Source organism: Pelophylax lessonae (genome assembly GCF_965119305.1).
Source record: "Pelophylax lessonae genome assembly, chromosome: 8".
In the NCBI taxonomy this organism is placed as follows: domain Eukaryota; kingdom Metazoa; phylum Chordata; class Amphibia; order Anura; family Ranidae; genus Pelophylax; species Pelophylax lessonae.
In genome coordinates this window covers 111,834,139-111,860,803 of record NC_138775.1, presented here as the reverse complement: position 1 = coordinate 111,860,803, position 26,665 = coordinate 111,834,139, and the positions used below count along the sequence as shown (strand labels likewise).

The window sequence follows — 26,665 nt, the reverse complement described above, 5'->3', positions numbered from 1 at the left end:
ACACATGTTTTAAACATTATTTTAGGTCTTAAGATTTAAACTCCCAAACAATACCCACCATCCCTTCCCCACCTAAAAAAAAAAGAAAAAAATACACTTTAATTTCTTTTATTGCACACAAATATATATATTATACAATTTCTGCTAAAATACAAAAGATAAGGTTGCCCTAAGTAACCAGGGACTAAAGGAATACTATACCTGATATATAACAAGTTAATGGTACATATCCATATTCCCTTATATATTACTTTATTCTAACTAAAATATTATCACAGAACTGCAACTGTATCTATCTATCTAAGGTATTTATCCCTTTCCATGTTATCTATCTATGTAATCTCTACTAACTTTTACCGGCATATATTTCCATTCCACACTTCCAGACGTTTCAGGGCCCTGGAAGCAACACACTCACACAAGACCATAGAGAATGGTCTACTTAATTTGAATTCCAGTCTTCGGGTCTTAAATACGGTATACACAACAGGATATAACCAGGCTATATTTCCATTCTATACACGCCATATTCTACATACTGTATAATAAAAATAGAACCATGCATAACAGGAAAAAGTCCATTATGATAATTGTCAACAAGAGACAATTAAAAATATACCTTTACGTAAAGGAAACAGATTGCAGAACGCAACAGTGGCATTCAAAATATAAGACTTGAACTATGGTTTTGACCTTTGTTCAATGTTTATCAATTCACAAGTGCAGGTTTCTCAAGATTGTGAAGTTCACTTGATTAGGTTCCTCAGCGGAGGAAGTAGCTACAAAAATGTAGGTACCTTTTTAATACAGTAAATTTAGAAATTACATCACAGTTTCCAGTTCCCATGCAAATTAAACAGTGTCCTTAATAGCTACTACATTTGAAACAAAATAAGACAAACAATAACAGTGGCAAAAGCAAACTATAAATCTGTGTAGACATTGAATATCATTCATTTCCCTATTATACAAACCTGCATGAGATCAGCATTAGAGGCATCAGCACTTGCTGATTTAACTCCAGATGACTGGCCTTGGGATCAAAAGATCAAAAGAGAAACATAGGGGCTAAAAGATCTTTCACCCATGTTGAGGGACCCCACCATTCCACACTATCATCTGCCATAGATGGTGTATTCAATCTTACTAACTCCACTCTCGGATCGGGAGCAGAAATCAGAAAACAATTTCCCTAGGGGAGGCCCATAACAAGGGTGCATTACCATCCCTGTGTTGCTTATTAAAGGCCTAGGACTGGACAGATATCAACATCCTCCTGTATAAGGAAGTAATCTTAAACCATTAGAGTTTGGGGTACTTGTAGAAGTCCCCTTTCGTCAACAGGGGCCAAGAACCATAGATTCTTGAGGTAGGGCACAAATTGGTCCATGATACTCCAGGGCACTGACATTTGGAGACAGTGGCGGCTGGCGCAAAAAGAAAAATGTAATAGGTATTGATTCGCGGCAAACAACGTGGTAAAAAATTGACTTTGACGTCATACAAGTGTGAAAGGGGCCTTCAGTAATCAAGGAACAGTGCCTTGTGCCTTGAAAAAGTATTCATAGTTACCCCTTGACAGGCAGGGAAGGGGGGTTGTTTAGAGTGGAGAGGCAGGGAGGGGGGTTTGTTTAGGGTGGAGAGGCAGGGAAGGGGGGTTGTTTTGGGTGGAGAGGCAGGGGGGTAGGTTTGTTTAGGGTGGAGAGGCAGGGAGGGGGGTTTGTTTATGGTGGAGAGGCAGGGAGAGGGGTTTGTTTAGGCTGGAGAGGCAGGGAGGGGGGGTTTGTTTAGGGTGGAGAGGCAGGGAGAGGGGTTTGTTTAGGCTGGAGAGGCAGGGAGGGGGGTTTGTTTAGGGTGGAGAGGCAGGAAGGGTTTTTTTTAGGGTGGAGAGGCAGGGAGAGGGGTTTGTTTAGGCTGGAGAGGCGGGGGGGGGGTTTGTTTAGGGTGGAGAGGCAGGAAGGGGGGTTTTTTAAGGTGGAGGGGCCGGGAAGGGGGGGTTGTTTAGGGTGGAGTGGCAGGGAAGGGGGGTTTGTTTAGGGTGGAGAGGCAGGAAGGGGGTTTGTTTATGGTGGAGAGGCAGGGAGAGGGGTTTGTTTAGGGTGGAGAGGAAGGGAGGGGGGGTTGTTTAGGGTGGAGATGCAGGGAGAGGGGTTTGTTTAGGGTGGAGAGGCAGGGAGCGGGGTTGCTTAGGGTGGAGAGGCAGGGAGGGGGGTTGTTTAGCGTGGAGAGGCAGGGAGAGGGGTTTGTTTAGGGTGGAGAGGCAGGGAAGGGGGGGTTTGTTTATGGTGGAGAGGCAGGGAGAGGGGTTTGTTTAGGGTGGAGAGGCAGGGAAGGGGGGGGTTTGTTTATGGTGGAGAGGCAGGGAAGGGGGGGTTTGTTTAGGATGGAGAGGCAGGTAAGGTGGGTGGGGGTTGTTTAGGGTGGAGAGGCAGGGAAGGGGGGTTGTTTAGGTTGGAGAGGCAGGGAAGGGGGGTTGTTTAGGGTGGAGAGGCAGGGAAGGGGTGTTGTTTAGGGTGGAGAGGCAGGGAGGGGGGTTGTTTAGGGTGGAGAGGCTGGGAGGGGGGGTTGTTTAGGGTGGAGAGGTAGGGGGGGGTTGTTTGGAGTGGAGGGGAGGCGAGGGGGATTTGTTTGGGGTGAAGAGGCAGGGAGGGGGGAGGAATTTAGGGTTTGGGAACCCGAGAGGTGCCAATCCCTTCCCAGCACCACAACACCCAGCAGCCCCCACCCCCCCTCCATGAAGCCCTGCAGCAGCTGAAAGTTGGAAATGTTAAGGTGGAGAGACAGGGATGGGGCTTTGTTTGGGATGAAGAGGTGGAGAGAAGGGAGGAATTTGGGATTTGGGAACTCCATAGCTGCCAATCACTGCCCAGCACCACAAGACCCAGCAGACCACCCTCCCCCCTCCATGAAGCTCTGCAGAAGCTGAAAGTTGGGAAAGTTATCAGAGGTGGGGGGAGGGAGAGCCTGGATCATGGCAGAACACATTACTCACTGACACTGAGTAGAGCACTCACTCGGCAGCCGCCTGCAGAAGAGGAGGGGAAGCAATGCATGTTCCTGGGAAGAGTCACCAAGAACGGAGCTAAGGGGGAGAGGCGGGGCCAGCGGGGGGGGGGGCAGTGTATGTGGACTGGAGACATTCAGAAACCTAACCCTCACAGCTGCAGCCTCCCTCACACCTATCATCATCATTCGGAGGTATGCTGCTGCTGGCTGGGAGAGGAGGAAGAGGTGTCCTGGTCAGACTCTGAGTCTGCAAAGTTCCCCACCAGACTCTGCAGTCTCGCACACAGGAGAGAGAGGAGGCACTGTCAGGCAGCGCCTGCTTCAATTTCACTTACCTGCTCGTCTTGGGCTGGCTCTCTCACGACCAGACCGACTGCTGCTGCTGCTCTCTGCTGCTGAAGAAGAGTGATGGCCGGGACGGGACTTGGGAGTCGGGAGAGACGTCTCCACTGACCACACGCGCCGTTGCTCCTCCTATCTCTGCCAGGAAGGTGACGGGACAGTGAGTGACGTCAGCCGGGATGTCCTGTATGATTGGTCCAGGCTGAAGTCGGGACCAATCACAGCCAGGACAGGACTACAGTGACAGGACTACAGTGGGGAGTGTCGGGGAGCATTGCTCTGCGCCCCGATGACCCCCAGCCTCTACCAGCCGAAGGTGGGGTCAAAAACCCCCCCCCCCCCCATACCCAGCACTAGGTCCGGCGCCCCTAGTGGGGCGGAAAATAGACCTTTTTTTATTTAATCTTTTTTTTTTCTTCTTTTTTTTTGGGGGGGGGGGCGGCGCCCCTGCGCCCCCTATCGGCCGGCTGTCACTGTTTGGAGACAACATCCTACTAGAAGTAGGATACAATGGGCAATTATGCTGCACAGGTTCCAGTATGGTTAGCTGTTGCGGGACATTTGCAGTGTTCCCAAACTCAAAACAATCGAAATTCAGTGAGGGGGCAACAAAACCCCTATTCCTGGAGTAATGTGTATATCAGCCTAGGGTACATTTACAAAAGCGGTAGGTGTGAGGGCTTCTAATATTACAAAATATTCTGCACACTGGGCAAGGGATTCCCTGGTTGCATTCATTATTATATTGTGTAATCTGGCCATTAATTATTTGTGTTCCTCCAATACATGCAAAACTAGCCCTGAAACTCTCCAAACCTTCTCTAGGTACCCTACATTTTGGTATCTCCTTGTGATGTTTCCAAATCAGCAAGGAGATAATTAATTTGGATTAGCACAGAAGAGAGTGCTGAGAGCGGAGGCTTATGTTTCTTTGTGCTCTGTGTAGGAATTCTCCTTGTCATTATCTGTGTGATGTTGCATTTTAGCATTTGCGTTAAGGCTAGTTTTCATTGCAAAACATTCTTGTTTCTGTAATGTCTGGAACTATCTATGCTTTCTTAATATTTTACGCCGTGCCTTAATAAATCTTATAACTTTAAGCGATGGTGCAAATAGGTGCGGGATTCGCCCCTTACAGCGGGAGTTACCCATCACCCATACAAAAGAAATAATGTAGAAAATATTAAAAAATACAATTGTATAAATAAATAAATACAATAAAAAGAAAAGAAAAAACATTGTAAGGCCTTGTTCACACAGGGCATGCTACAGCGTACACCCCTGCAAGGCCATATTTACCTGCACAGGAATGAACAGGTGTTCCATTCTTCCCGGTGTAGGCAGTCCCATTGATGTAATTTAGGAAGTAGAAACTGCACAAACACAGCTGGTGCTTCCAATTTGACATCCATGTGGGTCTGGGTGCATGTCCTTGAGCTCCACTGTCTGTGTTCGAGATTGTGCACCCACACATATGTCAGATTGGGAGAAATACCTGTTCCTGTGCAGCCCTCGCATCCCAATTGACATGAATAGGACTGCCTGCACGGAGATGCACTGAACACCTGTGCATCCCTGTGTGCGTAAACACAGCCCTCCATGGGCATAGACTTTAGTACCCCCCATGTAAATGTGGCCTTTACAGGACTTGATCAGGAATTTTGCAAGTTATGTTGTGTTTGTGTGCACTATAAATAATTTTAGTGTATTTTTAGCGAAAATAGGGATTTGATGAACATTTACCCAAATATTGCAGGGTAAAACACAGTAGCACTTTTTTTATTCTACGGGTCATGCGCTTTGTACTTTCAGAAAATATATGGTTTGGGGGTCTTTTACTAATTCTGAAAACTGTAAGTGAAAAATGGTAACCTTCAAATTTATATTGTTTTATATACAGTTTTGCACGCCTTCAGGTTTCACCATTTCACAAAAAGGTGAAATTTAAAATGTACAAATATTTGTTATTTATTAAATAAATATATTTTAGATTTAGTAGGAATCTTGTAAATGTTGCCATGTACATATCCACTAATAATGATTTTAGTGTATTTTTTGTGAAAATAGCGAAGATAAACATTTGCACAACTATTGTAACCAGTAGTACATCTTTTTTTATTCTTTAGATCATGTGCTTTCAGAAACTATATGGCTTGGATGCTCTTTTATAAACCATGAAAGCTGTAAGAGAAAAATGATAACCTCCAGATTGAATTGTTTTATTTACAGCTTTTCGCATCTTCAGTTTTCACCATTTCACAAAAAGATGCAATTTAACCTCCCTGGCTGTATTCCCGAGTGTGGCACGGGGTTAACTTTCAGTACCAAAAGTAGTAACCCGGAGCCACACTAGGGATTACCCCAGAATGTTACTCCCCTTCCCTGCGATCCCCCGCCGTCCTCCCCTCCGTCCTCCCCATCGTCCTCACACTCTCTCCCTGCTCTGTGCACGGCCGATGCCGGCACTTGCCTTCTAGTTCCCTTCCCTGCGAGCGTTGTGGCGCAGGGGGTGGAACCAGAGGCAAATTCAAAAATGTAAATACACTAAATGACATGATACAAAGCTGTGATCCTAACGGATCACACTGTATTATGCCATTTTAGCACAGGATTGCACCTGGTGACTTTTCCAGTGCCCTGCCTGTGTTTTTCCAGTGCTTTGAGAACGACCATGACGTCCAAAAAGCGCTCTTTTTGCGAAAAAGCACTTTTAGACGACACTGGAAAACAGCGACAGAGAAACTGAGTTACTTGAAGAGCTAAGCGATAGCGATTTGTGGGAAAATTTGTCATTAGGTATGGAAAGTGACAACAGTGATGATTCTGATGTCTCTTTCTGGCACATAGCTTTTGGAATTTGGGAATTTGCTGTCGTCACTTTCCATACCTGATGACGAATTTTCCCACGAATCGCTATCACTCATTTCTTAAAGTAACTCAGTTTCGCTGTCGCTGTTTTCCAGTTCATCTAAAAGCGCTTTTGCGCAAAAAGAACGCTTTTTGGACGCCATGGTCGTTCTCTATTTTCCAGGCACAAACAACTGGAAAAGCACAGGCAGGGCACTGGAAAAGCAACCAGGTGAAATCCTGTGGTGAAATGGCATGATACAGTGTAATCCATTAGGATCACAACTTTGTATCATGTCATTTAGTGTATTTACATTTTTGAAATTGCCGCCGGTTCCACCCCCCTGCGTCACAACGCTCGCAGGGAAGGGAACCAGAATACAGGTGCCGGCATCGGCCGAGCACACAGCGGGAGGACAGCAGGAGGACGGCAGGGGAGGACAGCGGGGGATTGCAGGGGAACAGATTTCCATGCAAAACAATGTACCGCTTTTAGCACAGAAATCCTGACATAATCAGACCGCCAGGGAGGTTCGAATATACAAATATTTGTTGTTTATTAACTTAATACAGTTTTAACTTCTAAATTTCTAAATCCAAATTAAAATTGTGCCCTGTATATATCCACTAATAATGATTTTAGTGTATTTTTAGTGAAAATATTGTTTTGATAAACACTTGCACAAATATCACAGGGCCTTAAAAAAATAAATAAATAAATCAGTAACACCTTCTTTTTATTCTACTGGTCCTATGCTTTTGGAAAAAAGGATTGAGGGTCCTTCACAAACTCTGAAAGCTGTAAGGGAAAAATAAAAAAGCAATCAGAAAATTGCAAGAACTAATTGGTCACCTGATTTTAAAAGTGGAACGCAGGGCCTGACAGGGAAAGGGTTAAACAAAACATCAATCAGAAAGGATAGTAAGACATTAGCAGGAAGTTCTCTTTTTGACTAAAACTCTCAGGCTATAACTTTTTTTAAAAATAAATTTATTTTTATACACAGGGGGATGCTAACAGGTCATATTCCGATGAAGAAAGAAGCTCTTCAAATATAGAAGAGTGCGACAAATATCTTGAAATGCAGACTGGGTCTGGTAAGAACCTTGCAATCTTACATGTGGGTTTAGATGTTGTGACTAAATAGAAACAAATTAGGAATCTTCCTAAAGAAGAAGTATTACTTTCATTTATTTATTTTTTTTTAATTAATGTGTTCTGTTCCCTAGGGCAGTGGTCCTCAACTCCGGTCCTCGGGGGCCCACTAACAGGCCAAATCTTAGGTATTACCTTGGGGAGATGCAGACTATAATACTGCAATCACTGAGCAGCAAATGAGATCACCTGTCATGTAATTTAGTTATCTTGCAAACCTGGCCTGTTAGTGGGCCCTAGGGGACAAATTACATGGAGTACTTTGTTCCATCTTAATAGGTACTGTCTAAAGCTGGATACACACTATCCAACTTTTGTGGTTAGATTTCCTTCAGATTTACCTTTTCCATGTAGTGCAAGGGCCTGCCAGATTGCATACAAATTGAAAGTGTTTAGGTTTGACCTCATATTATATGGTTTTGGTAAGTCAAAAGGAAAAAGTCTTCAGAAAATCTTATAGTGTGTATGGCCCATAAGGCTTGCTGCAAGTTAGGACAGGGTGTCCCCCTCCTCCTTTACAGCCATCCAAACAAAAAGTTATCAAGGAGATTGCTTTAACAGACACCACTTTTCTCAATTCCAAGCACTTGCCCACTTGTCTGGCATGTTTTACCTAACATGCCATTCTCTCTATAATTTTTTCATACTTAGCTTGTGTCAGGTATATGATTGGGGATAGAGAAAAGAGATATCTGTCCATACAGCTATCTCATTGCTAATTACATTGTCAGATGGCAGTGGGGGAAGGGGGGCACCCTGCCTGACATTACAGCTAGCCTTAGATAGCACCTAAGATGATGGAACAAAGCACTACCTGCACTTTGCCCCCGGGGGAAAAAACATATTAATAAAATTTGGAATGAAGCTTCCTCTTTAAGCTTGTGTAAAACAAAGCTTATGCCTTTTTCATTATTTCAGAAAGTACTCCTGATTTTGATTTGTAAAGAGAATATATACAGTATCTCACAAAAGTGAGTACACCCCTCACATTGTTTTTTTTTTTTTTTTTTTAATTTTGTGTACAAGAATAAACCCCTCTCTCTTTGTAAATATTTTATTTTATATTTTCATGTGACAGCACTGAAGAAATGGCACTTTGCTACAATGTAAAGTAGTGAGTGTACACCTTGTATAACAGTGTTAATTTGCTGTCCCCTCAAAATAACTCAACACTAGTGATGTCGCGAACCTAAAATTCGCCGTTCGCGAAAGGCGAACGCGAACATCAGCAAATGTTCGCGAACCGGCGAACCGGGCGAACCGCCATAGACTTCAATAGGCAGGCGAATTTTAAAACAGGCCTGAGGAAGGAGCGCATGCTCCGATAACGCGTCGCCGTAGCATCCCGCATCACCGCCAGGAGTGACTTCAGGATCCCAGGACCCACGAGTGCCAGCGTTCCACCAGTTGACGAGGAGCCCACGGACACCACCGAGGCCATCCCTGTACACACGGAGGAACCCCCTGCCGCTCTCACCGGGATCCACTGCCTCCACCACCAGGACCCACTCCAGTGATGCTCCTGATGATCAACATTACTTGACTAACTGCATCTTATTCACCGACTAAATGTGAGTGTAATACTGCTGCACATACTTCAATAAATGTCTTGCTGCACTTAGAAGGCGCTGCGCTGTCTTCCCTCTTGTCTCCCCCCAGAGATCTCTTCTGTCTCTTCCGCCGGCAGCCGCTACAGTGGACAGCTACCCCCTGAACTGTTTGGGGGTCCCCCCACCCCTGGTGTTTCCCTTCTCCCTTCTCCCCCTCCCCCGGGTCCCCAGGACCAGCCTTTTTTTTTTTTTTTGAGACCTCTTCTTGCGCCAATTCACCACCCAACCATTGTCTTTCTTATATTTTCAGGAATACGGCTTCTCTGTGGCTGGCTTTTTCTCTTGCAGGCATTTAGCAGGCATTTTTTTAGGCAGGCATGTCATTTTTTGTATTTAGTGTCTGGGGGGGTCTAAAAAGTGTACCTGTCAAGTTTCAGCTCTGTAGCATGTCCAGAACCCCTAAAAAACAGCATTTTTCTTATATTTTCAGGAATATGGCTTCTCTGCGGCTGGCTTTTTTTCTTGCAGGCATTTATCGGGCATTTTTTTTAGGCAGGCATGTCATTTTTTGTATTTAGTGTCTGGAGGGTCTAAAAAGTGTAACTGTCAAGTTTCAGCTCTGTAGCATGTCCAGAACCCCAAAAAAACAGCATTTTTCTTATAATTTTTAGTAGAAAACGAATGCAGTGTCTTTCCAGCTGTCTTTTTTTCTTTCTGGCAAGCTGAAATATGATATGCCAAGGCAAACATGCCTATCAGTTGAGCTATGACACAGACAACACTGCACACATGGGGAAATATGTAAAACAAAAAACAGGAAAAGGAAATTAGGTGACGGTCACAAAACATGATATTGTGATTGGCCAAATAAAAAGTCGCCTCGCGATGAGGTCGCGCCAAAGTCGCGCTAAGTCGCGCCAAAGTCGCACTGGAAGCGACGCTACTTTAGTGGTAGCGGCAGTGTAAACCAGCACTAAAACATCCAGTGTGTGAATACGATCAGGTATGATGTTTTATCGGTCAAGTAGTGTAAGGGTTACGCCCGTCGCCCGCTTCACAGTGACAGACCAAACTCTGACAGACCAAACTCCCCGTTTAACAGTCAGTGAGTCCATTTGCACAACCGCAAACTCCCCATTTGCACAAGGTTGGATACCAAGCTAGCCATGTCCCGTTCCTTGTCCTCACTGACATCATTGAAGGTCTCTTCCTCCACCCAGCCACGTACAACACCAAGGGTCCCCGAAAGGTGAGAACAAGCCCCCTGGGACGCCTGCTGTGGCTGGTATTCCACCTCCTCAAAGCCACCTTCCTCCTCTGACTTCTCTTCTTCAGACTCCTCTCTCTGCGTTGCCACAGGTCCAGCAATTGACAACGACAAGGCTGCTTCTGGTGGTGATGGGGACCACAACTCTTCCTCTTCATGCTCATCTACAGCCTGATCCAGTACTCATCGCAGGGCATGCTCCAGAAAAAACGCATATGGGATGAGGTCGATGATGTTGCCTTGGGTTCGACTGACCACCAGGGTTGTCATCTCCGCAAAAGGACGCATGAGCCTACAGCCATTGTTCATGAGCATTCAGTAACGCGGCCAAAAAATACCCAGCTCCGCAGAAAGAATGAAAGAAAATGAATGTATTTTCTATGAAAAATTATCCTGCGGATCGCTTTTGGTCTGTACACAATGAAGCAACGACCTTATCATCTGGGGTGTGCCAACACAATCCTAGAGGTGATCGCTTCATTGTGATACGCAAGCCCCTTCACCACGACAAGGTAACGATCACGAAGGGGCATTGACACATGTATGTGCCTTTTTTTTTGTTTTTTGTTTTTTTGCAGCCACAGTGTAGCACCAGAGGCCAGAAAAATTAGGCATGTACACATGCATGAAAAAGCAGGTATTGTTGCAGCCGCTGCTGTAGCAGCAGCCTGAAAAATTGAGGTTTTAAGGCAGAAAGTGCACTAAAACATTGCGGCTTGAACCGTAGTTGGTGGTGGAGACGTCACGTAAGTCATCCGGCATGCAGAGAATGATTATATACAGCAGCGTGTGGACCATTTTTAGGCCAAGGCATCTCAGTCATCACCAGGCCTTTTTTAGTCAAATGCATCCCCCACTGTCAGTCCCTTCGGGATCCATGCCTCATTCATCTTAATAAACGTGAGGTAATCAAGACTTTTTTGACCTAGGCGACTTCTCTTCTCAGTGACAATACCTCCTGCTGCGCTGAAGGTCCTTTCTGACAGCACACTTGAAGCGGGGCAGGCCAGAAGTTCAATGGCAAATTGGGATAGCTCAGGCCACAGGTCAAGCCTGCACACCCAGTAGTCAAGGGGTTCATCGCTCCTCAGAGTGTCGATATCTGCAGTTAAGGCAAGGTAGTCTGCTACCTGTCGGTCGAGTCGTTCTCTGAGGGTGGACCCCGAAGGGCTGTGGCGATGCATAGGACTAAAAAAGCTCCGCATGTCCTCCATCAACAAGACGTCTGTAAAGCGTCCTGTCCTTGCCGGCGTGGTTGTGGTGGTAGGAGGAGGATTACTTTCACCTCTTCCCCTGTTGGATTCCCGTTGTGCTGTGACATCACCCTTATATGCTGTGTAAAGCATACTTTTTAACTTATTTTGTAGCTGCTGCATCCTTTGCGACTGCCAGTAATTGGGTAACATATCACAGACTTTCTGCTTATACCGGGGGTCTAGTAGCGTGGCCACCCAGTACAGGTCGTTCTCCTTCAGCCTTTTTTATACGAGGGTCCCTCAACAGGCATGACAGCATGAAAGACCCCATTTGCACAAGGTTGGATGCCGAGCTACTCATGTCCAATTCCTCGTCCTCACTGATGTCATTGAAGGTGTGTTCTTCCCCCCAGCCACGTACAACACCACGGGTACCAGATAGGTGACAACGAGCACCCTGGGATGCCTGCTGTGGTTGGTGTTCCTCCTCCTCAAAGCCACATTCCTCCTCTGACTCCTCTTCCTCACACTCCTCTTCCAGTGTTGCCGCAGGTCCAGCAATCAATGGTAAGGCTGTTTCTGGTGGTGGTGATGGTGACCACAACTCTTCCTCTTCCTCTTCACGCTCATCTACGGCCTGATCCAGCACTCTTCGCAGGGCACGCTCCAGGAAAAAAACATATGGGATGATGTCGCTGATGGTGCCTTCGGTGCGACTCACTAGGTTTGTCACCTCCTCAAAAGGACGCATGAGCCTACAGGCATTGCGCATGAGCGTCCAGTAACGTGGCAAAAAAATACCCAGCTCCGCAGAGGCTGTCCTAGCACCCCGGTCATACAAATACTCGTTGACCGCTTTTTCTTGTTGGAGCAGGCGGTCGAACATTAGCAGTGTTGAATTCCAACGTGTCGGGCTTTCGCAAATCAAGCGCCTCACTGGCATGTTGTTTCGCCGCTGAATATCTGCAAAGTGCGCCATGGCCGTGTAGGAACGCCTGAAATGGCCACACACCTTCCTGGCCTGCTTGAGGACGTCCTGTAAGCCTGGGTACTTCTGCAAAAACGTTGCACAATCAGATTCAACACATGTGCCATGCACGGCACATGTGTCAACTTGCCCAAATTCAATGCCGCCAACAAATTGCTGCCGTTGTCACACACCACTTTGCCGATCTCCAGTTGGTGCGGGGTCAGCCACTGATCCACCTGTGCGTTCAGGGCGGACAGTAGTGCTGGTCCGGTGTGACTCTCTGCTTTCAGGCAAGTCAACCCCAAGACAGCGTGACACTGTCGTATCCGGCATGTGGAATAGCCCCTGGGGAGCTGGGGGGGTGCAGTTGGTGTGGAGCAAGACGCAACAGCAGAAGAGGACTCAGCCGAGGAGGTTAGCAAAGAGGATGGAGTAGGAGGAGTAGAGGAGGTGGCAGCAGGCCTGCCTGCAAGTCGTGGCGGTGTCACCAAGTCCTCTGCAGCAGAGCCACGCATTCCATGCTTGGCAGCCGCCAGCAGGTTTACCCAATGCGCAGTGTAAGTTACATACCTGCCCTGACCGTGCTTTGCAGACCAGCTATCAGTGGTCAGATGGACCCTTGCCCCAACACTGTGTGCCAGACGGGACATGATTTCCTTTTCCACAATAGAGTACAGGTTGGGGATTGCCTTTTGTGAAAAATAATTTCGGCCGGGTACCTTTCACTGCGGTGTCCCAATAGCGACAAATTTTTTGAAGGCCTCAGACTCCACCAGCTTGTATGGTAAAAGCTGGCGGGCTAAGAGTTCCGACAAGCCAGCTGTCAGACGCCGGGCAAGGGGGTGACTCTGTGAGATTTGCTTCTTACACTCAAACATTTCCTTGACAGACACCTGACTGTGGGCAGGTGAGCAGGAACTGCTGAAGGTGAGAGGCGGAGGGGCGGGTTGTTGATAGGGGGCATGGAGGACAGCAGTGGTTGACGTGGCTGAAGATGCTGGACCAGGAGGAGGATGGTGGCTTTCAGTTTGTGTGCTGCTTTTACTCATGTGTTGATCTATCACGTACCTGGTGCTAGAGGCCAATGGAGAGAGAGGGCTTCCCTTGCGGCTAAGTTCCAGACCCCCCTGAGGATGAGAACAGGAGAGGTCAGGCCCAAAGTAGCACGGGTCGCCTGCTGGATTGTGTGCAGGAGGATCCAGAGTACAGCTGGAGTGCTGGAGTGGAATCAGCAGACAGGTGGCGCCCGTGAGGTGTTTGCAGGACTTGGATAATGCTGAGACTGGAACGTGGTCGGGTGGATAGCCAAGATCAGGAGCCAGGTGGATATCAGAGCAAGCGTGGTCAGGTGGATAGCCGAGATCAGGAGCCAGGTGGATATCAGAGCAAGCGTGGTCAGGTGGATAGCCGAGGTCAAACACAGGAAGCAATCAGGAGACAGGTCAAGGACAAGCCGGGTTGGTAACAGGAGACAGGAACTGGAATATCACAGGGATAACACACTGGAGGAGCTGAAGATCAACCAGCAACTAAAATCACTGGCAGGTTTCCTTAAATAGGCCCAGGTAAATTGCTGGTAGTGCTGCTGGGTCCTAAAGTCCTTCTCCTGCCAAAGTGCTGATAGCGCTGCTGGGTCCTAGAGCCCTTCTCCTGGTGTTTGTGCCCTGACAGTGCCCCCCCCTGACGGGCAGCCTCCGGATGCCTATTTGAGAAATTTTCTCTGGGTATTTGTCCTTAAACTCTTGGAGGAGTCTGGGGGCATGTACATTGGCTTCGGGTTCCCATGAGCTTTCTTCGGGTGGATACCCTTTCCATTTAATTAAGAATTGGGTTTGTCTCCCTCTCTTCCTGCAGTCCAGGATTGCTTCCACCTCGAATTCTGTGTCCTCACCAATCGTCACTGGCGGTGGAGGTGGTTCCACTCTCCCTGGAAATGGATCTGGAACAGTTGGTTTAAGCAAGGAGGTGTGAAAAACCGGATGGATCCTATATGAGTCAGGCAAAGATAGTTCGTAAGCCACTGGGTTAATTTCCCGTTTGATCTGAAAAGGCCCAATATACCTTGGCCCTAGCTTCCGTGAAGGGCAGGCCAATTTCAGGTTGGCAGTAGACAGCCACACTTTGTCCCCAACCTTGAAGGAAGGATTTCCCCTCCGTTTCCGATCAAAGTGTTTTTTGTAATCCACTTGGGCTTTCTGTATGGACTCCCGGAGGACCTGATAATTGTTTTGAATAAAAACAAGTCTGTCCTGCAAGGTGGGTACAGAAGTTTCAGGCATAATTTCAGGCAGGGCAGCAGGGTGGAATCCATAATTAGCCCAGAATGGGGACTGATTTGTAGCTGAATGGACAGAGTTATTATAGGCAAATTCCGCCAGCGGAAGCAGGGATGCCCAGTCATCTTGGGAAAAAGCTGAAAAGCAGCGGAGGTATTGCTCGAGGGTTTGGTTAGTACGCTCCGTTTGCCCATTACTTTGGGGATGGTAGGCAGATGATAAGCAGAGTTCCACTTCCAAGGCTTTACAAAGGGCTCTCCAAAACCTAGAGGTGAATTGCACCCCCCGATCCGAAACAATGTTCTTCGGTAGTCCATGAAGTCTTATGATCTCCTTGATAAACATGTGAGCGGTTTCCGCTGCAGAGGGAGTACCAATCATTGGTATGAAGTGGGCCATTTTTGATAATCGGTCTACCACAACAAGGATGGTCGTGAATCTTTCAGAGGGAGGAAGATCAACAATAAAATCCATAGAAATCATTTCCCAGGGGCGATTAGGGATAGGCAAGGGTCTTAATAAACCCCAGGCTTTGACTTTGTCACTTTTGCTACGTAGACATATGGTGCATGACTTGACGTAGGATCTACAGTCCCGACTGAGGTTAGGCCACCAAAAGGACCGCTGAATGAGCTCGTTAGTTTTACGGGCCCCAAAGTGCCCTGCAAGTCGGTGGTCGTGGAATGCCCTGAGAACCAGAGACCTAGCTTCTTGAGGTACAAAGATTTTGTCCTGGTGCCAAAGTAATCCACCCTGCCTCCTTAACGAGTCATGTTCGGATTCGGGGCACGATACAGAAGCTTGTTCAATGGATGCCTTTAGGTTAGGTTGAATCAGCAAAAAATTTTGGGCAGATAAGATAGTGCTTGGAGGAGCACATTCAGCAGATTCGGGGAACATCCTGGACAGGGCATCGGCTTTCCCATTTTTGGAACCTGGGCGGTATGTCAAGTGGAAATTAAATCTCGAAAAGAATAAGGCCCACCTGGCTTGTCGAGGTCTTAGGCGTTTTGCAGATCTTAAATATTCCAAATTTTTGTGATCTGTGAAGATCATAATTGGATGGTTAGCGCCCTCCAGGAGGTACCTCCATTCTTCGAGAGCGACTTTAATTGCCAGGAGTTCTCTGTCACCCACGTCATAGTTTCTTTCGGCCTGATTCAGCTTCCTGGAGCAATAGGCTACTGGGTGGAGCAGGGCCTTTGGGCCCTGACGCTGCGAGAGCACGGCTCCCGTAGCTACTTCGGATGCGTCCACCTCAAGGACAAAGGGAAGAGCTGGGTCAGGGTGTTGCAACACTGGAGCAGAGGTGAAGAGAGCCTTCAGTTTTTCGAAAGCCGCTTGAGAATCTTGGTTCCAGGAGAAGCGTGAGTGCAGGCGAGTGAGCTGGGTGATCGGGGCAATAATAGTTGAGAAATTCCGAATAAATTTCCTATAAAAATTAGCGAAGCCCACAAACCTCTGGACCCCTTTCTTGTCAGAAGGTGCAGGCCACTCCAAGATTGCTGATGCCTTCTGAGGATCCATGGAAATCCCTTTCGTGGAGATTATGAGTCCTAAGAACTGGATAGATTGTTTCTCGAACTCACACTTTTCTGCTTTAGCATATAAGCCATGGGTTCTTAAGGTCTTTAACACTTTTCTGACGTGCTCTCGATGGAGTTCAAGCGAGGCTGAGAAAATTAGTATGTCGTCCAGATAGACGATTAAGAACAGGTCAAGGTATTCTCTGAAAATATCATTCACAAAATGTTGGAATGTGGCGGGGGCATTACATAGCCCGAAGGGCATCACAAGGTACTCAAAGTGACCAAAGCGTGTTCGGAAGGCGGTCTTCCACTCATCACCTTCCCTAATACGAACCAGGTTATAGGCCCCCCGCAAGTCCAACTTCGTGAAAACCTGGGCTGTTCGGAATCTTTGGAATAACTCAGGGACGAGAGGGAGTGGGTATCTGTTCTTGATAGTAATTTTATTAAGGTCCCTATAGTCAATGCATGGTCTGAGAGAACGATCCTTCTTCTCGACGAAGAAAATGCCAGCTCCAGCAGGTGACGATGAAGGGCGGATGAATCCTTTGGCAAGGTTTTCATCTATATATTGTCGGAGGGCCTCCAGCTCCACTTCGGATAACGGAAAGATGCGCCCAAAGGGGACTTCTGCTCCAGGTAGCAACTCAATTGGGCAGTCGTAGGACCGATGTGGGGGCAAGGCATCGGCACCTTTTTTGTCAAACACATCAAGGAAGTCAAGGTAGGCTGAAGGAACAGCATGACAGGGATCCGGTGTAGGTTGAACGGAGAGACACACTGAAGAGTTGACAGGCGTGGGGACGCCACAGTGTTGCTGACAATAGGAAGATGAGAAGATGATTTCTCCCTTGGGCCAGTCAATTTGCGGGTTGTGGGCCCGTAGCCAGGGTATCCCTAGGATGGCTGGGAAAATAGGAGACCTGATGACATCAAAGCGGAGGAATTCCCGATGGCCTGCTTCTGTTGTGGCAAGGACAGGGATAGTCTCCTGAGTGACTGGTCCAGAGCTAGGAGCAGTGCCATCTGCTAAATGTACATCAAGTCTTTGTTCCTTCAGTTTCAGGGGTATGCGCAAGTTCTTGGCTAGGTTGATATCCAGGAAGCAACTACAGGCTCCAGAGTCAATGATCGCCTGCAGCTTTACTTCCTTTCCATCCACCTGCAGAGAGATGGGGAGAATTAAATGAGTGGATATAGTCCCAGACAACTGAAGGTAAGAGGGGCGTGGAAGGCTGGACTTCCTTGGGCGAACAGGACAACTGCGAAGGAAGTGGCCCGAAGTCCCACAGTAGAGACACAAGTTATCCTGTCGTCTGCGTGCTCTCTCTTCAGGGGTTAAAGCAGGGCGGAGTAGGCCAGTTTGCATGGGTTCCCCATCGGACATATTCATGGACTGGGGAATAGAGGCTGGGAGTGTTGGTCCTGGGACCTTTGGCATTATCCATGTGGGTCGAAGGGTCTGAGTGCGTTCGGACCTTCGCTCCCGCAGCCGTCGGTCTAGTTGGATAGAGACTTGGATGAGACTTTCTAGTGAGGCGGGAGCCTCAATCCTAGCCAACTCGTCCTTGAGAGACTCAGATAAGCCTTGCCGGAACTGGTATTTTAGGGCGGCATCATTCCACCCAGTATCAGCTGACCACTTGCGAAATTTCACAATGTAATCCTCCACAGGTCGTCTGCCTTGTACAAGAGCATGAAGGGCCGACTCTGCGGTGGCCGTCCGTTGTGGATCATCATATAAGGTAGCCATAGCTTCAAAGAAGGTGAAAACTGAATCCAGGACTGAGTTCTTTTGCTCAATGAGATTATGAGCCCAGGACTGTGGCTCATCAGATAAGAGTGAAATGATGAAACCCACCTTGACAGTCTCAAGAGAAAAAGTCCTTGGTTGCAGGGCAAAGTAAAGGTCACAAGCATTTTTGAAAGCTCTGAATTTCCGTCGGTCACCTGAAAAGCGATCGGGAGTGGGAACTCTGGGCTCCGGAGGGGGTAAACCCATAGCAGGTGCGGCTGTAGCAGAACAACTGAGAGGGTGAAGGCGTCCTTCCAGCTGAAAGTAGCCATCTTGTAAGCTCTGGACTGCTTGTGTAAGAACTGTAATCTGCTGACATAGGGCCTCTAATGCGGAAGCACCTCTCTCGGCCTCAGACATCTTGGCTGGTTGATACTATCACGTACCTGGTGCTAGAGGCCAATGGAGAGAGAGGGCTTCCCTTGCGGCTAAGTTCCAGACCCCCCTGAGGATGAGAACAGGAGAGGTCAGGCCCAAAGTAGCACGGGTCGCCTGCTGGATTGTGTGCAGGAGGATCCAGAGTACAGCTGGAGTGCTGATAGCGCTGCTGGGTCCTAGAGCCCTTCTCCTGGTGTTTGTGCCCTGACATGATCCCATAGGCGTTTGTGATGTGAGATCATGTGCCTTCGCAAAGCAGTTGTACCTAGGTGGGTGTTGGACTTCCCACGACTCAGTTTCTTTTGGCACAGGTTACAAATGGCATCGCTGATATCAGAGGCAGACACACAAAAAAAATGCCACACTGCTGAGCTTTGCAAGGATGGCATTCTGGTGGTGGCAACAGCTTGCGTTGATTGGCGTGCTGTCTGGCTGACCCCGGGTGCCGAATCTACATGCTGTCTGACTGCGCCACTAGCTCCTTGCGATGACCTCCTCCCCCTGCTTCCAACTCGTCTCCTCCTCCTCTCTGTCTCCCCATCTGAACTTTCCCCCTCTTCTTCTGCTCTTCGAGCAGGCACCCAGGTGACATCCACAGACACATCGTCATCATCAGCCGCTTCACTTGACAACTCAGCAAAGGCAGCAGCAGCAGGTACAACATCATCATCATCATCATCACAATGTACGTCCATGTGTATAATGCTGCCTGACTGAGACATATTCCCGTTATCTACATCCTCTGGCACTAATAGTTGCGCATCACTTATTTCTTCCAACTCATGTGAAAATAACTCCTCTGACGGATCAAGTGAAGCGGCTGTGGTGCTAGTGTTGGTGGTGGTGCCGGCGGGCTGGCGAGTGGTAAATTGAGAGGTGCCCGAAGCTGAGCTGGAGGAGGATGGTGCATTAAGGTTCCAAGCGGAAGCTGTAGACGATTGGGTGTTCTGTGTAAGCCAGTCAACTATGGCCTCAGAATTTTTTGAGTTCAGGGTCTGTGGTGGCCTCTGAACACTGGGCATTATTCTAGGGCCTAAGGAAATCACAGCACCACGACCACGACAGCCCTTGCGGGGTGGCCTGCCTCTGCCTGTCATTTTTTTTTTAATGTGTTGTTACTGTTGTACTATGAGTGCAAGCTGCTGTGCCACCTTATATATCAGTGGTGGGTGGGCAGTGGCACAGTACACTCTCTGTGGACCTGACAGCAGTCACTGGCACCCAGGCAACTGCAATTTAAAAAATATATTTATTTTTTTTTACTTTGCAAGCTGCTGTGCCACCTTATATATCAGTGGTGGGTGGGCAGTGGCACAGTACACTCTCTGTGGACCTGACAGCAGTCACTGGCACCCAGGCAACTGCAATTTAAAAAATATATATATTTTTTTTTACTTTGCAAGCTGCTGTGCCACCTTATATATCAGTGGTGGGTGGGCAGTGGCACAGTACACTCTCTGTGGACCTGACAGCAGTCACTGGCACCCAGGCAACTGCAATTTAAAAAATATATATATTTTTTTTTACTTTGCAAGCTGCTGTGCCACCTTATATATCAGTGGTGGGTGGGCAGTGGCACAGTACACTCTCTGTGGACCTGACAGCAGTCACTGGCACCCAGGCAACTGCAATTTAAAAAAATATATATTTTTTTTACTTTGCAAGCTGCTGTGCCACCTTATATATCAGTGGTGGGTGGGCAGTGGCACAGTACACTCTCTGTGGACCTGACAGCAGTCACTGGCACCCAGGCAACTGCAATTTAAAAAAATATATATATTTTTTTACTTTGCAAGCTGCTGTGCCACCTTATATATCAGTGGTGGGTGGGCAGTGGCACAGTACACTCTCTGTGGACCTGACAGCAGTCACTGGCACCCAGGCAACTGCAATTTAAAAAAATATATATTTTTTTTTTACTTTGCAAGCTGCTGTGCCACCTTATATATCAGTGGTGGGTGGGCACACAGTGGCACTGCAGTGGGCACAGTACACTCTGTGGACCTGACAGTCACTGGCAGCCCAGGCAACTGCAATAATAAAAAATATTTTTTTTTTTCAATTTATTGCAACAAGATGCTGTGCCACCGTATATATATCAGTGGTGGGCAGTGCACTGCAGTGGGTACAGTGCACTCTGTGGACCTGACACAGCACTCACTGCAATTATGACAAAGGAAAAAAAAATATTTTTTAAAATGCCAGGTACTGTGCCTGTGCCACCCGAAATGAGTGTGGTGTGCACACAGTACAGTCTGTGGTAGGTCTGTGGCCTCTCACACACAGCGGGCAGGCAACTGCAGTCACAGTGTACAATATATATATATATATATATATATATATATATATAGAAAAAACTCTATTACCTTACCAGCCCTTAAAAGGGCTTTTGGGGACGCTAGATATATATATATGTATATATATAAATAAAAAAAAAAACCTCAATTACCAGCCCTTAAAAGGGCTTTTAGGGACACTAGATAGATAGATATATATATATATATATATAAGAAGAAACAACTCAATTACCAGCCCTTAAAAGGGCTTTTGGGGACGCTATATATATATATATATATATATATATATATATATATATATATATATATATATATATAAAATTACACAAATACCAGCCCTTAGAAGGGCTTTTTGGGGTGCTGTCCTTACAGCAGTAGTGGACCAAGAACACTGCAAGACCAGGAACACTGACTAACTGTCCCTAGCTTAACAGCAGCAGCAGCAGCAGCAGCTCTCCCTACTCTCACTACACACACTGCTTCAGAATGATCTAAGATGGATGCTGCCCTTGCTTATTTATAGGAGGTGGGAGGGTGTGGGAGGGAGGTATGCTGATTGGCTGGAAATGTGCCTGCTGACTGTAAAGTTCAGGGTCAAAGTTTGCCTCAATGATGTCTTATGGGGGGCGGACCGAACATCGCATATGTTCGGCGGCAGCGGCGAACGCGAACATGCTAAGTTCGCCGGGAACTGTTCGCCGGCGAACAGTTCTATACATCTCTACTCAACACACAGCCATTAATGTCTAAACTACTGGCAACAAAAGTGAGTACACCCCTATATGAAAATATCGGGTCAGCCTGTCAGTGCTCAGACCATACGCTGCACACTGCATCAAATTGGTCTGCATCTCTGTCATTCCAAAAAGAAAGCCTCTTCTAAAGATGATGCACATGAAAGCCCACAAACAGTTTGCTGAAGACAAACAGACTAAGGACATGGATTACTGGAACCCTGTTCTGTGGTCTGATGAGACCAAGATAAACTTATTTGGTTCAGATGGTCTCAAGCGTGTGTGGTGGCAACCAGGTGAGGAGTACAAACTGTGCACTGTCAACAAGTGTGTCTTGCCTACAATCAAGCATGGTGGTTTTAATGTCATGGTCTGGGGCTGCATGAGTGCTGCCGACACTGGGGAGCTACAGTTTTTTGAGGGAACCATGAATGCCAAAATGTACTATGACATACTGAAGCAGAACATGATCCCCTCCCTTAGGAGAATGGGCCACAGGGCGGCATTCCAACATGATAACGACCCCAGACACACCTCCAAGATGACCACTGCCTTGATAGAGAAGCTGAGGGTAAAGGTGATGGACTGGCCAAGCATGTCTCCAGACCTAAACCCTATTGAGCATCTGTGCAGGGAAAGGTACTATCAAAGACACTTGGGTGAATCGCCTACATCCCGTAATTGTCAATTGCAAAAGAGAACCCCCTATAAGGTGGGACTTTTTAGGGCAAAAAGTGGTACAATGTATAGAATAAAAATAGAAAAATATTTATTCACAAATAGGTATGACAGACACAATAAAAGAACCATGCGGGATGGACAGAACAGAAATGGTTGTACATGAATAACCCGAAAATCTGTTGGATAACGGTGACGAAATACCCATACACAGAAACATGAGCACCCAAACAAACCAGTCCTATCGTTGGCTTTTAACTACATGCGGTTTGTTACTTGGCTGTACATCTTTTATGGATACCACTGTACCCATAACCCCGGCCCTCACCCTTGATGATGAGAAAACTGTCCAATATCTCAAAATGCGTTGGGTGTTTCTTTACGATTATTCATTTACAACCGTTTCTGTTCTGTCAATCCCATATGGTATTTTATTGTGTCTGTCATACTTATTTGTGAACAAATATTTTTCTATTTTTGTTCTACACATTGTACCAATTTTTGCCCAAAAAAGTCCCACCTTGTGGGGGGTTCTCTTTTGCTATTGAGCATCTGTGGGGCATCCTCAAATGGAAGGTGGAGAAGCGCAAGCTCTCTAACATCCACCAACTCCGTGATGTCATCATGGAGGAGTGGAAGAGGTCTCCAGTGGCAACCTGAGAAGCTCTGGTTAACTCCATGCCCAAGTGGGTTAAGGCAGTGCTGGAAAATAATGGTGGCCACACAAAATATTGACACTTTGGGCCCAATTTGGACATTTCCACTTTGGGGTGTACTCACTTTTGTTGCCAGAGGTTAGACATTAACCTTCCTAGCGGTATTCCCGAGTGTGGCTCGGGGTTACATTTCAGTACCAAAAGCGGTAACCCCGAGCCACACTTGGGGTACCGCTAGGAAGAGCGCTGGATCCTGGTAGAGGGGTTACTTACCTTGTCACCGGGATCCAGCGATGTATCCCGGCGGTGTGTGGCGGCGGATCTTTCTCCCGATCCTCTATGTGCCCGGCTTCCGTCTCCTGCGACGTGACGTTCGCAGGAAGGTGGAACCGGCAGGCAAATTCAAAAGTAAAACACACCAAACACACTGATACAATTCAAAATAAAATAAATTCACATTAGTTTGCCCCCCAGTGCCCTTTCCTGCAGTTTTACTGTACTTTTTATGTATATACTGTATATATATATATATATATATATATATATACACACAGTATATATATATACATACATACATACTTTAACTTATTTATCGTTTTTTATTATATTATAATTTATGATTTTGTGTTTCAAACTTTATCATACCCGAGATGTTAGAAAGAAGAACGACACAGTAAAAAAAAAAATCATATGTAAATAGTTGGTTTGGGCTGCTCATTCTTAAGAATTACATGCAAAATAATGGTACCGCTTTCAGCACCTAAAATCCAAAAGAATCATACCGCAGGGGAGGTTAATGGCTGTGTGTTGAGTTAATTTGGGGGGACAGCAAATGTACACTGTCATACAAGCTGTACACTCACTACTTTACATTGTAGCAAAGTGTAATTTCTTCAGTGTCATCACATGAAAAAAAAGATATAATCTAATATTTACAAAATTGTGAGGGGTGTACTCACTTTTGTGAGATACTGTATACACACACACACACACACAATGTCCATGATGTATTTGCCTGGATGCACTGCAACAAAGTAACATCAGTAGATATGTAGAAAAGTAGTAGTAGTATTAAGTAGTGGAGGCAAATATATGAACAACCACTAAGTGATGGCATCACCCACTACAATTAGAGATACAGACCGAAATAAGGTTAATGGCAGCACACAAAGGAATCATAACAGGGGCAAATTAGTTATTACCTAAAAATAAAGTGTGGATGACGGATCATCATATTGAGTGTGTGGTGTTAACAAAAAATCATGCATAATGACAACAAATAGAAAAATAATGCAAAAAAAAAAAAAATAAACACAAAAATTACTCCAACCACATCTGCCCCAAAGCAAAATTTGTGTGAGGAGGCACAGTCGTCCATGTGTCAGAGGAAATAGGAAAAAAAAGGGGGGGGGCGAGGGGTAAACATATATAGGACAATTGGCCCATAATATAAGATTATATAATAGGTAAAATCACATGATGGGTGGACAACTCCACAACATAGTATCGATAATCGATATTAAAATGGCTAGCTGCCTCTATCCCTAATATAGGAATAAAGGGAATTGGGGAATAAAGGGGAAATTGGGACTTTATATGAAGTGTGTGAAGACAGTTAACACATAAAATCGGTAGAATGATTATCCAAATATATACAGGCGGGTACAACATGAATGATATTATAAAACAACTATTTTATTAACGATTGTCATCAACTCATACAAAATGACATGATGGCATAAAGTATACATATAGTAAAAAGATCATTAGTACATTGACATATCAAAAAAACATCAGACAAAACAACAATATGTTAAAAAGTATCTGCACATACTTATGTATGCAGAGTAAAAAATCCCTACACAATTGAAGGGACAAACCAATCACACATATCTCTGCATGTATGCTATTCCATCATCTGAGTATTCATATTTCTCGACCTGTTTCGCAGAAATAACTGCTTCTTCAGGAGAATGTATAACAATTACTCTAAGAAGTTATAGAAATAATGTGAGGCACAATATCGAACATAAAATATCTGGATACAACATCGTCAAATAAACTTACCAATACACATATGGTGAGAGCATATATATGGAAGGATCAATCCCAGGGCCTTATCAATCCCCATAATTTTTTTTGTCTTTGAATAATAGGGATGGAGGCATCTAGTCGTTGATAGGCAATGCCTCATACAAAGTCCCAAACTTTTTCTCGTTCTTTTAGAATTTTCAGAGGAAATAAAAACAACAGAAGAAAATAGTGTCAGTAAGCGGCAACCAAATACACTGAAAGCTTTTTCATATGATGGGACACTAATAAACTAAAAAAGGAAAGCTTCATCAGGAGCTGCGGGATCAACTAGACAAATATATTAAACAGAAACTCACCCTTATCCAGAATTTGTTTTATGAGAACAGCAATAAGAGTGGTAGACTTTGTGCCAAAACATTACCTAAAAAGAGGGGTATGGTCTTGATTGAGAAAGTTTGAGATCATGCAGGTATGCAGCTATTAACCACTTTAAGACCGGGCCTATTTTTGACACTTGGTGTTTACAAGTTAAAATCAGTTTTTTTTGCTAGAAAACTACTTAGAACCCCTAAACATTATATATTTTTTTAGCAGAGACCCTAGAGAATAAAATGGAGATTGTTGCAATATTTTTTATCCCACCGTATTTGCGCAGTGGTCTTCCAAACGCATTTTTTTTTTGGAAAAAAATCACTTTTTTTAATTAAAAAATAAGAAAACAGTAAAGTTAGTCCAATTTTTTTCCATAATGTGAAAGATAATGTTATGCCAAAGAAAATATATACCCAACATGTCATGCTTCAAAATTGCGCACGCTCGCGGAATGGGGACAAAAATTGGTACTTAAAAACCCCATAGGCGACACTTTAAAAATGTCTACAGGTTACCAGCTTAGAGCTACAGAGGAGAGTTAAGGGCTCAAATTATTGCTCTTGCTCTAATGATCACGGTGATACCTCACATGTGTAGTTTAACCACCGTTTACATATGTGGGCGGGACTTGCGTAACGGGGACAGGGAGCTTTAATTTTTTTCATTTTTTTTCCTATTTATTTTATTTAATATTTTTTATTTTTACACAGTTTTTTTTAAAAAAAGTGATAATTTTTATTCCTATTACAAGGAATGTAAACATCCCTTGTAATAGTAATAGGCATGTCAGGTCCTCTTTATGTGAGTAAAATCTGGGGTCAAAAAGACCCCAGACCTCACAACTACACTAAAATTAAAAAAAAATTGTTGAAAAAAAGAATTGGCCCTTTAAACCGGTTGCTAGGCAATGACATTTGACGTCGCTCCGGTCCTCCAAGACCATAGAGTTGAGTGGGGGCTATCTTGCCCTCACTCGACTTCCTGTTTCTGAGGATCCGGAACCGGATAATTTTCCGCGCTGCCGGGGGGTCCAGTAAGCGGTGAAAATGGCCAGGGCGTGGCGGGAGGGGGGGCACCTCTTCCGCCGCACCATAAGGGTGATCCCGCGGTGAATCTGCCGCTCGGACCACCCTTATCTGAAAGTCGACCGTCCAGCGTTTAAAAAAATACCGGGGTTATGGCAGCTATCTGCTGCCATAGCCCCGGTATTTAGCTTTAAACGACGGACATAAATCGACAGCGGGCGGTTGGTAAGTGGTTAAAGACATTGCTGACTAGTCCCAGCAGCTTTAAGCAGGATTATACAACATACCAGGCAAAACTTCTGGCTCAGATGCAGAGCAGAGGGAAAAGAGGATTAAGGACTTTCTCTGGAAATTTGCCCTACTGTAATTCTCTGCAAATGAAGGTCGCCAATTAGAGGCTCCACTAAGTGAGTAATTACTGTATTTTTCGCTCCATAAGACACACCTGACCATAAGATGCACCTAGGTTTTAGAGGAGGAAATCAAGGGAAAAAAATATATATATATATAGATATATATAGATCTATATATATATACGTATATACACACACATACTA

The 26,665-nt window shown here is 45.7% G+C and overlaps 1 protein-coding gene across 1 annotated transcript in view; it reads left to right on the top strand.

Annotated features, from left to right (window-relative positions):
• CACNA1I (calcium voltage-gated channel subunit alpha1 I) overlaps positions 1-26,665 on the top strand; it is a 2,042,880-nt gene that overhangs the window by 1,178,889 nt on the left and 837,326 nt on the right. The window contains exon 13 of the mRNA XM_082266478.1: positions 7,203-7,293. Coding sequence (XP_082122604.1) covers positions 7,203-7,293 — 91 coding nt within the window. The remainder of the gene's footprint in view (positions 1-7,202; positions 7,294-26,665) is intronic.